Source organism: Puma concolor, chromosome C1 (assembly GCF_028749965.1).
Source record: "Puma concolor isolate L17-30 chromosome C1, mPumCon1.1.hap2, whole genome shotgun sequence".
Classification (NCBI taxonomy): Eukaryota; Metazoa; Chordata; class Mammalia; order Carnivora; family Felidae; genus Puma; species Puma concolor.
In genome coordinates, this window is record NC_141674.1 from 196393103 (window position 1) to 196407172 (window position 14070).

General features: G+C 40.6%; 1 protein-coding gene across 7 annotated transcripts in view; it reads left to right on the forward strand.

The window, feature by feature from the left end:
* UNC80 (unc-80 subunit of NALCN channel complex) overlaps positions 1-14070 on the forward strand; it is a 228938-nt gene that overhangs the window by 156519 nt on the left and 58349 nt on the right. For all 7 annotated transcript variants that reach the window (XM_086719512.1, XM_086719513.1, XM_086719516.1 and 4 more), the window contains 4 exons: positions 1403-1497; positions 3125-3214; positions 3939-4040; positions 13452-13632. In XM_086719512.1, coding sequence (XP_086575638.1) covers positions 1403-1497; positions 3125-3214; positions 3939-4040; positions 13452-13632 — 468 coding nt within the window. The remainder of the gene's footprint in view (positions 1-1402; positions 1498-3124; positions 3215-3938; positions 4041-13451; positions 13633-14070) is intronic.

Consider the following 14070-nt stretch of genomic DNA (forward strand, 5'->3'; position numbering starts at 1 on the left):
TAGGTAAAACACGTGCTGTCGTAACTGACTCACAGCAAGCATTCCATAATGCTTGTTATCCCACAAAGTGATCAGTTTTTATTATAGCAAAGAAACTCATATTGTCATTCATATACTTAAAAACAGCTCATTAAAAATCAAGGTATTGGGGCGCCTGGATGGCTCAGAAGGCAAAGCATGTTGCTCTTAATCTCAGTGGTCATGAGCTTGAGCCCCAACGTCAGGTGTAGAGATTGCTTAAATAAATAAACTTATAAAATAAATAAATAAATGCCAACATTCATTAAGAAAATAAAAATAAGGGGCGCCTGGGTGGCGCAGTCGGTTAAGCGTCCGACTTCAGCCAGGTCGCGATCTCGCGGTCCGTGAGTTCGAGCCCCGCGTCAGGCTCTGGGCTGATGGCTCAGAGCCTGGAGCCTGTTTCCGATTCTGTGTCTCCCTCTCTCTCTGCCCCTCCCCCGTTCATGCTCTGTCTCTCTCTGTCCCAAAAAAAAAATAAATAAACGTTGAAAAAAAATTTTTTTAAAAGAAAATAAAAATAAAAGTCAAGGTATATCATAATGTTTGCAAAGACTTATAATGAATGAATGAAGTAGAATAAGTATTAACTCAGAGCCAAGTAGAATTGAGAAAATGTAAATTTAAACTACATTTTGGAAACTTGTCATGGTTTTGCTCATATCTCTTGTTTATATTTTTTCAACCATTATTGCAAGATCATCTCATTTAAAATAAGGGATATATTGTTGCAATGCTTAATGTTTGAATGCTAACTCTTCTACTAAATAAATGTGTCTTTGTTACTTATACGTTCTTACTTGTAAGAATCTATTTTCTTTGTTTTCTTATTTGTAGAATGAAAATAATAATACCCATACCATAGGGTTGCTGTGAGATTTAAATATAATTTTGCATATAAAATACATGTAAAGTTATCAGGAATTCCATAAATGGTAGCTATTGTTATTTAATAAGTAAATATTGTTTACATTTTTTTCATGCTTATTTATTTTGAGAGAGACAGAGACAGAACACAAGCAGGGTGGGGCAGAGAAAGAGGGAGAGAGAGAATCCCAAGCAGGCTGTGTGCTTCAAGGGCAGAGCCCCATGTGTGGCTCGATCCCACAAAACGTGAGATTATGACCTGAGCTGAAATCAAGAATTGGACACGTAACTGACTGAGCCACCCAGGTGCCCCTGATAAATAAATATATTTATAACATATATTTAACTATAAAGGAGTGATATTTGTTCAGTGGATAATTTACCTTAAGCACTCACTAATAGTAACAATCATAACAAGAAAAACATCAGCCTATTGATAATATTTTAATATTTTATGCCTTAAATATAAACTTTCTTATAGCAGAGTTCAGTTTATTATTGTGTTTGCCTTCTATAGGTACCAAAACCTTGGTAGTTCATGGACAGAATGAGTGTGATATCCCAACCCAGTTACCAGTCCATGAGGACACTCAGTTTGAAGCCCTGCTAAAGGTAGGGATGGCTTTGGACAGAAATGATTTTTTTCTAATGTTTATTTTTTTTTTAATTTTTGAGAAAGAGACAGAGTGTGAGCAGGGGTAGGGTGGGGGGCAGGGCAGGCGGGGAAAGGCAGAGAGAGAGGGAGACACAGAATCCCAAGCAGGCTCCAGGGTCTGAGCTTTCAACACAGAGTCCAGCGTGGGGTGGAACCCATGAACTGCGAGACCATGACCTGTCGAAGTTGGATGCTCAACCAACTGAGCCACCCAGGCACCCCGACAGAAGTGATTTTTTAATGCACAATGTCTACAACTATGGCTACTGACCACCCAGTTTAGAATTAAGTGGCATTTTTCTGTCTTCAAATGAATATATGCATTTATTTATCTCTGGTAGAATCTGTTCCACTATTGTGTACTTCCCCTATTTTCTTGCATAATTTCCCCCCACACTGACATTTTTGCTCTGCATTGAGGTGCAAATGCATGCAGGTTCTCTCTCAGCTAAAGCAGCAGCCCAAAACTCTAGTGTGTCCTCCTAACTCCCCTTGGAATGCTGTCTCTTCCTGCTTAGAAGCTTCCTGGCATCACTTGGGGTAGTGCTGGAGGTGCCCTGGGTTTGCCAGCTCTCAGGCTGATGATCCTGCCACAGAAAGGGTCTCTAGTTGCGTGGATCCAGTCTGACTTGCACTGACAGAAATTAGTGGAGAGGCAGAAAACACATATCTGAGAATAAATCAGGTGGGTCAAGAAAGTAGTTTTAATGATTATGGAGATTGTGCTCCTCCAAAAAAAGGCAATCCATGGTTACACATGCCTGTAAAGTTTTTAAGATAAGGTAATAAATAAACTACTACAGCCATTCCCAACTTACCTGGATTCCAAACTTTTGGTAATCTGATTTCCTGGAACACCGCTCCAGACCCAGACATAAGCAGAAAAGGCCTCTGAAAAATTCAGTTGTACCAAACCTGTATTTCTTATTTCAGTACAAAGGGTCATTAAACCTCCTCAGGCCTCACCCAGACATCTCCAGAGAATTTCTAAGGCCTAATGGAGCAAACTTCAGCAACCACTCCGTTTTCCAACTCACACTGAATGACAGAGTAGCATGAGGGCAGAGTAAGTCCAAAGCCTGATTCCACTAGAACCAACAGGTCCTACATCAAACAGGACCTCTCTGGGCTCGGATTCTTTTTCACCAGTACTGGCACACTAGTGAAGTCATACAAGTTGTCTACATGGAAAGCATTGAACTTAGAATACACTATATAATAATTGCTCAATGAATTGTAGTTTCTATTATGTTTAATGGTGTCACTAAACATGCTTTCTTCCTGACATTGAGACCAGTAGATGCCAGTATGCCTCCACAGTTCACTACTCCATCTGAATTTTTAATTGTATATCTTTTAGCGCATGGAGGGCAGATGGTTTATATTATATGACTAGGCTTTATTGTATCATTCTTCGGAACTGTATATCCAAATCCAATGTGTATCCATATATATACATATAAAAAGTATATTAGATATAATAATCCTTGTAAGCCGTTAGGATATTTGTATCTTTCAGCTTACTACCTGGCACATAATATGTTCCGGGTTAACATTTATTTATATTTGTTGTTATTGTTCTAGGAGTGTCTGGAGTTTTTTAATATCCCAGAATCTCAGTCAACACATTATTTTCTCATGGATAAACGGTGGAATCTTATCCACTACAATAAGGTGAGACCATGCAGTAATGGCACTCATGTTGACTTATGTCAGGAACTTGTCATGCCTTTCCTGAATGTCCCTCTCACTCAGGGAGGTATCGCTGTTTAGAGGTTAGGAATATGGTCACTTAGGTGACACCACCTTACTGTCAGCATAGCTTTGGACTAGTCATGGTACCTTGTTACCTTTCATTTTCCTTGTCTGTAAAATGAAGATGATGATGATATTATCTACTATAGTTTGCAATAATTAAAGGATATAAGGCAAGTAGAGCACTATGTTACTCATTACTATCACCTCTTGATGAAAAATTAAGTTGCCCATATAATAACTATGGTCTATTTGGAATGCTAAAGTCATTGTTGTTCCTCTTTCTATTATGTTAAGCATGACTGTGATAACCTGACCTAATGACCAAAAGGGCTCCTCAAGAAGATCATTGACATCACTTTACAGTGACCATCCTCCAGAATGTCATTTATTAAATTGCCTTTGGCTCCTCTGCTCCTGATGCAGCACCCTTGTGTTTGGAAAGGGTGCTAAGCCTAAATGGTTTGACACATTCCTGAGGAGGGGGGTTTATCTTCCCTGGGATTTTATAGAATTGGGAAGCATAAAGTGATTAAACCATTATCAAATACATAGCTTTCTTTGACCTTTGGGTAAAGAGGAAATGACAGTAAAGTTTTAATCATTTGAACTCTTGTTTTCTCTTTGTGTAATCCTGCCACAGACCTATGTTCGGGATATTTATCCTTTTCGGAGGTCAGTATCTCCACAGCTGAATCTTGTACATATGCATCCAGAGAAAGGACAGGAGCTCATTCAGAAACAGGTGCCTGACCATCTCTGTTTAATTATATGGTTTTGTCAAGTCATTGGGATAGATGATCAGTAAATGTGTTTGTTGCCAACCCTGAGATTCTATGATTCCAATGCAATCCTCTCTAGAGAGAGTTGATAGATAGGCCCTTGATCAATAATTCCCCAAAATACTGTGTTAGTTTTCATAAATGGGATTATAATGGAGAGGTATTAAGGAACACTCAGTTGGATTAATACTATAACAAATTGTTGGGTATAAACATTACAAATTTTCTTCTTTTATTTTTTTTAAGGTTTATTTATTTTTGAGAGAGAGACAGACAGACAGAACATGAGCAGAGGAGGGGCAGAGAGAGAGAGGGAGACACAGAATCTGAAGCAGGCTCCAGGCTCTGAGCTGTCAGCATAGAGCCCGATGTGGAGCTCGAACTCATGAACCGCAAAATAATAACCTAAGCCACAGTCAGATGCTTAACCGGCTGAGCCACCCAGGTGCCCTACCACTAGAAATCTAATTTATTTACCTACTAGTTTCCAAGTTTTCTTTTCACAGTTTTGTAAAACAGGATTGGAAGCACACATAATGTAGCTATTAGAAGTTTGCCCGAGATGTTTACACTAGCTGGGAAAAAATAAAATAAAAGGGACAAATGTATTATGCTTGAGAAAAGCACTGAACTAAGGTATACAGATTTGGACACAGTCATAGCTCTGCCACTGACCAGTCATCTGACCTTAGGCATGTTACTAACTTCCCTTAAAACAGGAGGAAATGTAATCAAGCAGTTGTACTTATATTTAAGATTGAAGACCAGAATAAGGAAATTCACTAGTTTGCATGCAAAATATTGCTACAGTCCACAATTCTAATAATGATACAATTTTAATACAGTCTATATGTTACATTCACTTATTTGTAATAAAATGTCTAAACCAGAATTTCAGGATAATTTATCATTTCAGGTTTTTTGCACATATCAAGATCAATTTGGCATCAGACTGTTCAAAAATACCTTCATGAAATGAATGAGAATGGTACAGAGTTAGACCAATTAAATAATTAAAAATACAGTTAGCATTGGGGCATCTGGCTGGCTTACTGGAGCATGCAACTCTTGATCTCGGGGGTTGTGAGTTCAAGCCCCACATCACGTGTAGAGATTACTTAAAAATAAAAAATAAATAAAAAATAAAAAAAATACACATACACACAAACACACATATATGAGTTAGTATTAACTACCTGAATTGTGAATGTGTTACAAAATGTGAGGTGTTGGGTAAAACTGCAAGATCTTTTTTTTTTTATTTTAATATGAAATTTACTGTCAAATTGGTTTCCATACAACACCCAGTGTTCATCCCAAAAGGTGCCCTCCTCAATACCCATCACCCACCCTCCCCTCCCTCCCACCCCCATCAACCCTCAGTTTGTTCTCAGTTTTTAAGAGTCTCTTATGCTTTGGCTCTCTCCCACTCTTCTTTTTTTTTTTCCTTCCCCTCCCCCATGGGTCTCTGTTAAGTTTCTCAGGATCCACATAAGAGTGAAACCATATGGTATCTGTCTTTCTCTGTATGGCTTATTTCACTTAGCATCACACTCTCCAGTTCCATCCATGTTGCTACAAAGGGCCATATTTTATTCTTTCTCATTGCCACATAGTACTCCATTGTGTATATAAACCACAATTTCTTTATCCATTCATCAGTTGATGGACATTTAGGCTCTTTCCATAATTTGGGTATTGTTGAGAGTGCTGCTGTAAACATTGGGGTAAAAGTGCCCCTATGCATCAGTACTCCTGTATCCCTTGGGTAAATTCCTAGCAGTGCTATTGCTGGGTCATAGGGTAGGTCTATTTTTAATTTTTTGAGGAAGCTCCACACTGTTTTCCAGAGCAGCTGGACCAGTTTGCATTCCCACCAACAGTGCAAGAGGGTTCCCTTTTCTCCACATCCTCTCCACCATCTATAGTCTCCTGATTTGTTCATTTTAGCCACTCTGACTGGCATGAGGTGGTATCTCAGGGTGGTTTTGATTTGTATTTCCCTGATGAGGAGCGACGTTGAGCATCTTTTCATGTGCCTGTTGGCCATCCGGGTGTCTTCTTTAGAGAAGTGTCTATTCATGTTTTCTGCCCATTTCTTCACTGGGTTATTTGTTTTTCGAGTGTGGAGTTTGGTGAGCTCTTTTTTTTTTTTTTTTTTTTTTTTTTTGGTGCATCTTTTTTTTTTTATTTATTTATATATGAAATTTATTGTCAAATTGGTTTCCATACAACACCCAGTGCTCATCCCAAAAGGTGCCCTCCTCAATACCCATCACCCACCCTCTCCTCCCTCCCACCCCCCATCAACCCTTAGTTTGTTCTCAGTTCTCAACAGTCTCTTATGCTTTGGCTCTCTCCCACTCTAACCTCTTTTTTTTTTTTTTTTTCCTTCCCCTCCCCCATGGGTTCCTGTTAAGTTTCTCAGGATCCACATAAGAGTGAAACCATATGGTATCTGTCTTTCTCTGTATGGCTTATTTCACTTAGCATCACACTCTCCAGTTCCATCCACGTTGCTACAAAAGGCCATATTTCATTTTTTCTCATTGCCACGTAGTATTCCATTGTGTATATAAACCACAATTTCTTTATCCATTCATCAGTTGATGGACATTTAGGCTCTTTCCATAATTTGGCTATTGTTGAGAGTGCTGCTATGAACATTGGGGTACAAGTGCCCCTATGCATCAGTACTCCTGTGTCCCTTGGATAAATTCCTAGCAGTGCTATTGCTGGGTCATAGGGTAGGTCTATTTTTAATTTTCTGAGGAACCTCCACACTGCTTTCCAGAGCGGCTGCACCAATTTGCATTCCCACCAACAGTGCAAGAGGGTTCCCGTTTCTCCACATCCTCGCTAGCATCCATAGTCTCCTGATTTGTTCATTTTGGCCACTCTGACTGGCGTGAGGTGATACCTGAGTGTGGTTTTGATTTGTATTTCCCTGATAAGGAGCGACGCTGAACATCTTTTCATGTGCCTGTTGGCCATCCGGATGTCTTCTTTAGAGAAGTGTCTATTCATGTTTTCTGCCCATTTCTTCACTGGGTTATTTGCTTTTCGGGTGTGGAGTTTGGTGAGCTCTTTATAGATTTTGAATACTAGTCCTTTGTCTGATATGTCATTTGCAAATATCTTTTCCCATTCCGTTGGTTGTCTTTTATTTTTGTTGATTGTTTCCTTTGCAGTGCAAAAGGTTTTTATCTTGATGAGGTCCCAAGTTCATTTTTGCTTTTAATTCCCTTGCCTTTGGGGATGTGTCAAGTAAGTGCTGCGGCTGATATCAGAGAGTTTTTTTCCTGCTTTCTCCTCTAGGGTTTTGATGGTTTCCTGTCTCACATTCAGGTCCTTTATGCATTTTGAGTTTATTTTTGTGAATGGTGTAAGAAAGTGGTCTAGTTTCATCCTTCTGCATGTTGCTGTCCAGTTCTCCCAGCACCATTTGTTAAAGAGACAGACTGTCTTTTTTCCATTGGATGTTCTTTCCTGCTTTGTCAAAGATTAGTTGGCCATACTTTTGTGGGTCTAGTTCTGGGGTTTCTATTCTATGCCATTGGTCTATGTGTCTGTTTTTGTGCCAATACCATGCTGTCTTGATGATTACAGCTTTGTAGTAGAGGCTAAAGTCTGGGATTGTGATGCTTCCTGCTTTGGTCTTCTTCTTCAAAATTACTTTGGCTATTTGGGGCCTTTTGTGGTTCCATACAAATTTTACGATTGCTTGTTCTAGCTTCTAGAAGAATGCTGGTGCAATTTTGATTGGGATTGCATTGAATGTGTAGATAGCTTTGGGTAGTGTTGACACTTTGACAATATTTATTCTTCCAATCCATGAGCACAGAATATTTTTCCATTTCTTTATATCTTCTTCAATTTCCTTCATAATCTTTCTATAGTCGTCAGCATACAGATCTTTTACATCTTTGGTTAGGTTTATTCCTAGGTATTTTATGCTTCTTGGTGCAATTAGGAATGCAATCAGTTTCTTTGTCTTTCTGTTGCTTCATTATTAGAAGCATTCTTATTCTTATTCTTATTCTTATTCTTATTCTTATTCTTATTCTTATAAGAATGCAACTGATTTCTGTACATTGATTTTGTATGCTGCGACTTTGCTGAATTTGTGTATCAGTTCTAGCAGACTTTTGGTGGAGTCTATCAGATTTTCCATGTATAATATTATGTCATCTGCAAAAAGTGAAAGCTTAACTTCATCTTTGCCAATTTTGATGCCTTTGATTTCCTTTTGTTGTCTGACTGCTGATGCTAGAACTTCCAACACTATATTAAACAACACCGGTGAGAGTGGACATCCCTGTCGTGTTCCTGATCTCAGGGAGAAACCTCTCAGTTTTTCCCCATTGAGGATGATATTAGCTGTGGGCCTTTCATAAATGGCTTTTATGATGTTTAAGTATGGTCCTTCTGTCCCGACTTTCTCGAGGGTTTTTATTAAGAAAGCATGCTGAATTTTGTCAAATGTTTTTTCTGCATCGATTGACAGGATCATATGGTTCTTAACTTTTCTTTTATTAATGTGATGTATCACATTGATTGATTTGCTAATGTTGAAGCAGCCCTGCAGCCCAGGAATGAATCCCACTTGATCATGGTGAATAATTCTTTTTATATGCTGTTGAATTCGATTTGCTAGTATCTTGTTGAGCATTTTTACATCCATATTCATCAGGGATATTGGCCTGTAGTTCTCTTTTTTTGCTGGGTCTCTGTCTGGTTTAGGAATCAAAGTAATGCTGGCTTCATAGAATGAGTCTGGAAGTTTTCCTTCCCTTTCTATTTTTTGGAACAGCTTGAGAAGGATAGGTATTATCTCTGCTTTAAATGTCTGGTAGAATTCCCCAGCGAAGCCATCTGGTCCTGGACTCTTATTTGTTGGGAGATTTTTGAGAACTGATTCAATCTCTTCACTGGTTATGGGTTTGTTCAAGTTTTCTATTTCTTCCTGTTTGAGTTTTGGAAGTGTGTGGGTGCTTAGGAATTTGTCCATTTCTTCCAGGTTGTCCAGTTTGTTGGCATATAATTTTTCATAGTATTCCTTGATAATTGCTTGTATTTCTGAGGGATTGGTTGTAATAATTCCATTTTCATTCATGAATTTATCTCTTTGGGTCATCTCCCTTTTCTTTTTGAGAAGCCTGGCTAGAGGTTTATCAATTTTGTTTATATTTTCAAAAAACCAACTCTTGGTTTTGTTGATCTGATCTACAGTTTTTTTAGATTCTATATTGTTTATTTCTGCTCTGATCTTTATTATTTCTCTTCTTCTGCAGGGTTTGGGGTGTCTTTGCTGTTCTGCTTCTATTTTCTTTAGGTGTGCTGTTAGATTTGTAAAACAAGATTTTTCTTGTTTCTTGAGATAGGCCTGGAATGCAATGTATTTTCCTCTCAGGACTGCCTTCGCTGCATCCCAAAGCCTTTGGATTGGTGTATTTTCATTTTCATTTGTTTCCATATATTTCTTAATTTCTTCTCTAATTGCCTGGTTGACCCATTCATTCTTTAGTAGGGGGTTATTTAACCTCCATGCTTTTGGAAGTTTTCCAGACTTTTTCCTGTGGTTGATTTCAAGCTGCATAGCATTGTGTTCCGAAAGTATGCATGGTATGATCTCAATTCTTGTATACTTATGAAGGGCTGTTTTGTGACCCAGTATGTGATCTATCTTGGAGAATGTTCCATGTGCACTCGAGAAGAAAATATATTCTATTGCTTTGGGATGCAGAGTTCTAACTATATCTGTCAAGTCCATCTGATCCAATGTATCATTCAGGGCCCTTGTTTCTTTATTGATCCTGTGTCTAGATGATTTATCCATTGTTGTAAGTGGAGTATTAAAGTCCCCTGAAATTGCCTTATTCTTATCAATAAGCTTGCTTATGTTTTGATTGTTTTATGACAATTATTTATAATTAATTATTGGGGGCTTCCGTATTCAGCACATAGACATTTATAATTGTTAGCTCTTCCTGATGGATAGACCCTGTAGTTATTATATAATGCCCTTCTTCACTTCTTGTTACAGCCTTTAATTTAAAGTCTAGTTTGTCTGACATATGTATGGCTACTCCAGCTTTCTTTTGACTTCCAGTAGCATGATAGATAGTTCTCCATCCCCTCACTCTTAATCTGAAGGTGTCCTCAGGTCTAAAATGAGTCTCTTGTAGACAGAAAATAGATGGGTCTTGTTTTTTTTATCCATTCTGATACCCTGTGTCTTTTGGTTGGAGCATTTACTCCATTTACATTCAGTGTTATTATAGAAAGATATGTGTTTAGAGTCATTGTGATGTCTGTAGGTTTCCTGCTTGTAGTGATGTCTCTGGTACTTTGTGGTCCTTGCAACATTTCACTCACAGGAGATCCCCCTTAGGATCTCCTGTAGGGCAGGTTTAGTGGTGATCGATTCCTTCAGTGTTTGTTTGTTTCGGAAGACCTTGATCTCTCCTTCTATTCTAAATGACAGACTTGCTGGATAAAGGATTCTCGGCTGCATATTTTTTCTGTTCCTCACATTGAAGATTTCCTGCCATTCCTTTCTGGCCTGCCAAGTTTCAGTAGAGAGATCCGTCACTGGTCTTATCATTCTCCCTTTATATGTTAGAGCATGTTTATACCTAGCTGCTTTCAGAATTTTCTCTTTAACCTTGTATTTTGCCAGCTTCACTATGATATGTCATGCAGAAGATCGATTCAAGTTACATTGGAAGGGAGTTCTCTGTGCCTCTTGGATTTCAATGCCTTTTTCCTTCCCCACATCAGGGAAGTTCTCAGCTATGATTTCTTCAAGTACACCTTCAGCACCTTTCCTCTCTCTTCCTCCTCTGGAATACCAATTATGCGTATATTTTTGCGTTCACTTGTGTCACTTAGTTCTCTAATTCTCCCCTCATACTCCTGGATTTTTTTATCTCTCTTTTTTTCAGCTTCCTCTTTTTCCATAATTTTATCTTCTAATTCACCTATTCTCTCCTCTGCCTCTTCAATCTGAGCTGTGGTCGCCTCCATTTTATTTTGCACCTTATTTATAGCATTTTTTAGCTCCTCATGACTGTTTCTTAGTCTCTTGATCTCTGTAGCAATAGATTCTCTGCTGTCCTCTATACTTTTCTCAAGCCCAGAGATTAATTTTATGACTATTATTTTAAATTCATTTTCTGTTACATTGCTTAAATCGTTTTTGTTTAGTTCATTAGCTGTCGCTACTTCCTGGAGTTTCTTTTGAGGAGAATTCTTCCATTTCGTCATTTTGATTAGTCCCTGGAGTGGCGCGGAACTGCAGGGCTCTTCCTCTGTGCTGTCTATAGTAACTTGCGTTGGTGGGCAGGGCCACAGTCAGACCTAATGTCTGCCCCCAGCCCACTGCTGGGGCCACAGTCAGACTGGTGTGTACCTTATCTTCCCCTTTCCCAGAGGCAGGACTCACTGTTGAGTGGTGTGGCCCCTGTCTGAGCTACTTGCACACCGCCAGGCTTGTGGTGCTGCTTCGATGGGATCTGGCTTATTAGCCAGGGTGGATCCACAAGGTGCACAGGGGTGGGAGGGGCAGACTCAGCTCACTTTGCCTTCGGTGGTCCACTTCGGGAGGCGCCCTGTGGCACCGGGAGGGAGGCAGACCCGTTGGAGGAATGGATCCACAGAAGCACAGCATTGGGTGTTTGCGTGGTGCAAGCAAGTTCCGTGATGGGAACTGATCCCTTTGGGATTTTGCCTGGGGGATGGGAGAGGGAGATGGCACTGGCCAGCGCCTTTGTTCCCCGCTGAGCTGAGCTCTGTCTTCAGGGGCTCAACACCTCTCCCTCCCGTTGTCCTCTAGCCCTCCCACTCTCAGAGCAGAGCTGTTGACTTATAACATTCCAGATGTTAAGTCCTGCTGGCTATCAGAACACACTCCGCCTGGCCCCTCCACTTTTGCAAGCCAGACTTGGGGGCTCTGCCTTGTAGGGCGGGCTGGCTGCCCCTCCGCTGCCCTGGCTCCCTCCCACCAGTCCGTGTAGCCTGTAACGCCTCTCCACCTTTCCTACCCTCTTCCGTGGGCCTCTCGTCTACGCTTGTCTCTGGAGAGTCCATTCTGCTAGTCTTCTGGCGTTTTTCTGGGTTATTTAGGCAGGTGTGAGTGGAATCTAAGTGGTCAGCAGGATGCACTGAGCCCAACGTCCTCCTATGCCGCCATCTTCCTTCCGAAAAAACGCAAGGTTATTTTTTTCTCTGCTGGGACTGTTAGAGCTCTATCCTCAGTCATCCTGTTCTTGATTTTATTCCAGGGACAAATGCAAGATCATAGTGGGCTGTCTGACACTGGCCTGTTGAGCTCCCCTGAGCTTGCCGCTTTCTCGCAGGCTCTGGAGGCCGTAAGTCCCTCCTGGAGTCTAGCTTTGTAGCTGCTCTGTCAGGTGCTTTCAGACAGCAGGCACTTCCTTTCCTGGGCTGTGTCTGGGGTCAGACTGGGTGCACCTCCGAAACCGAGGGAGTGCGAGGTCAGATGGCAGCTCCAAAACTGCAAGATCTTAAGTATATATCATTTCTAGAATGACTTTCCCCAAATTATCCCAGCCCTTGATTTTAGCCGCAAAAGAATTAAAATCATAATCAATAATAGCACTTTGCTAGTGTGTCCCTCTTTATGTTTAAGAACATGTTTTTAAAAATAGCACAAAATGAGGTTCTTGTTCTATGTACACTCTAAGTTGGAATCTTAAGATTTCTTCCTGAGTTCTGCAGGGAGAGAGTGATATGCAGGCTTATGATTCTGGCATGGGAATTTCCTTAGCAGCCTCCGACTGCTTATGGACCACACCCTCTGCTCACCGATCATCAATAGATAAGGAACAAAGAGAAGGATCCAAGAGAATTATGTCCATGCCATCTAGTCCCATCAGCTTTGTCCGAAGATAGGTTTCTCCTGGATCCCATTTCAGTCTTTTTTTTAAGAGAAAAACCCAGAACTGACAAGAAACGCTTCAGGCATCAGTGGAAATGGTAGAGGCACTTGGAACTGACTGGCTCCTGTTGTAAAAGATCTTCCATATTATGCCATCCAAACAAATGGGCTCTATTTAATATCGAACTATTCCTGACAATGCTTGCATTGTGCTCCCCCAGCCTGCAAACCCCTTAAGAAACACTTCCTTCTGTGGAGCAGACGGAGACAGGAAGTGAGAGTCAATCAAGCATTGTTTGCTCTTTCTATGTGGTAAAGAAAAAAAAAACATTTCTCTCTCAATTCACCACTCCCCTTAATTTTTTATCAGCCCCGTTTGCTATTAAATATTTTATTTCAATTTCTTCACTCCTTTTAATTTCAGAGTTGCTAATTCTACTTTTCCTCTACTCCTGCCTTTGTTTGCTGCCAGGTGTTCACTCGGAAGCTGGAGGAAGTTGGGCGGGTTTTGTTTCTCATCTCCCTGACCCAGAAGATCCCCACAGCCCACAAGCAGTCTCACGTCTCCATGCTCCAGGAAGACCTCCTCCGACTACCCTCATTCCCCCGAAGTGCTATTGACGCTGAATTTTCACTCTTCAGTGATCCACAAGGTATCAGGAGGAAAGCATTTCCTCCCTTGGGCTTCCCAAGCCCTGGATTTGTCCTCAGCTGGAAAGCCTCTTAACCAGCAGACAGTTTTCTAAGCCGTTGTTTCTCAGCCTTGAGTGCATCAGGATCACCTGGAGGACTTCACAAAACACAGATTGCTGGGCTCCACCCTCCCACGCTTCTGATTCGGTAGTTCTGGAATGGAGCCCGGGAACTTGAATTTTAATAAGTTCCCAGGTGATGTTGATGCTGTTATTCCAGGGATCAAACTTTGAGACCCATCCTCGAAGCTAATCATAAGCAGTTGAAGGAAATAGTACGGTATTGTTAAGGAAGTACTTGACTAAGTGAAGAATGGGTGTTCATAGGCCGTTCAGAAAGGGGCAAAACTAATTACAGAAATCAGGACAGTGGCTGCTTCTGGGATGGGGATAGGGGAG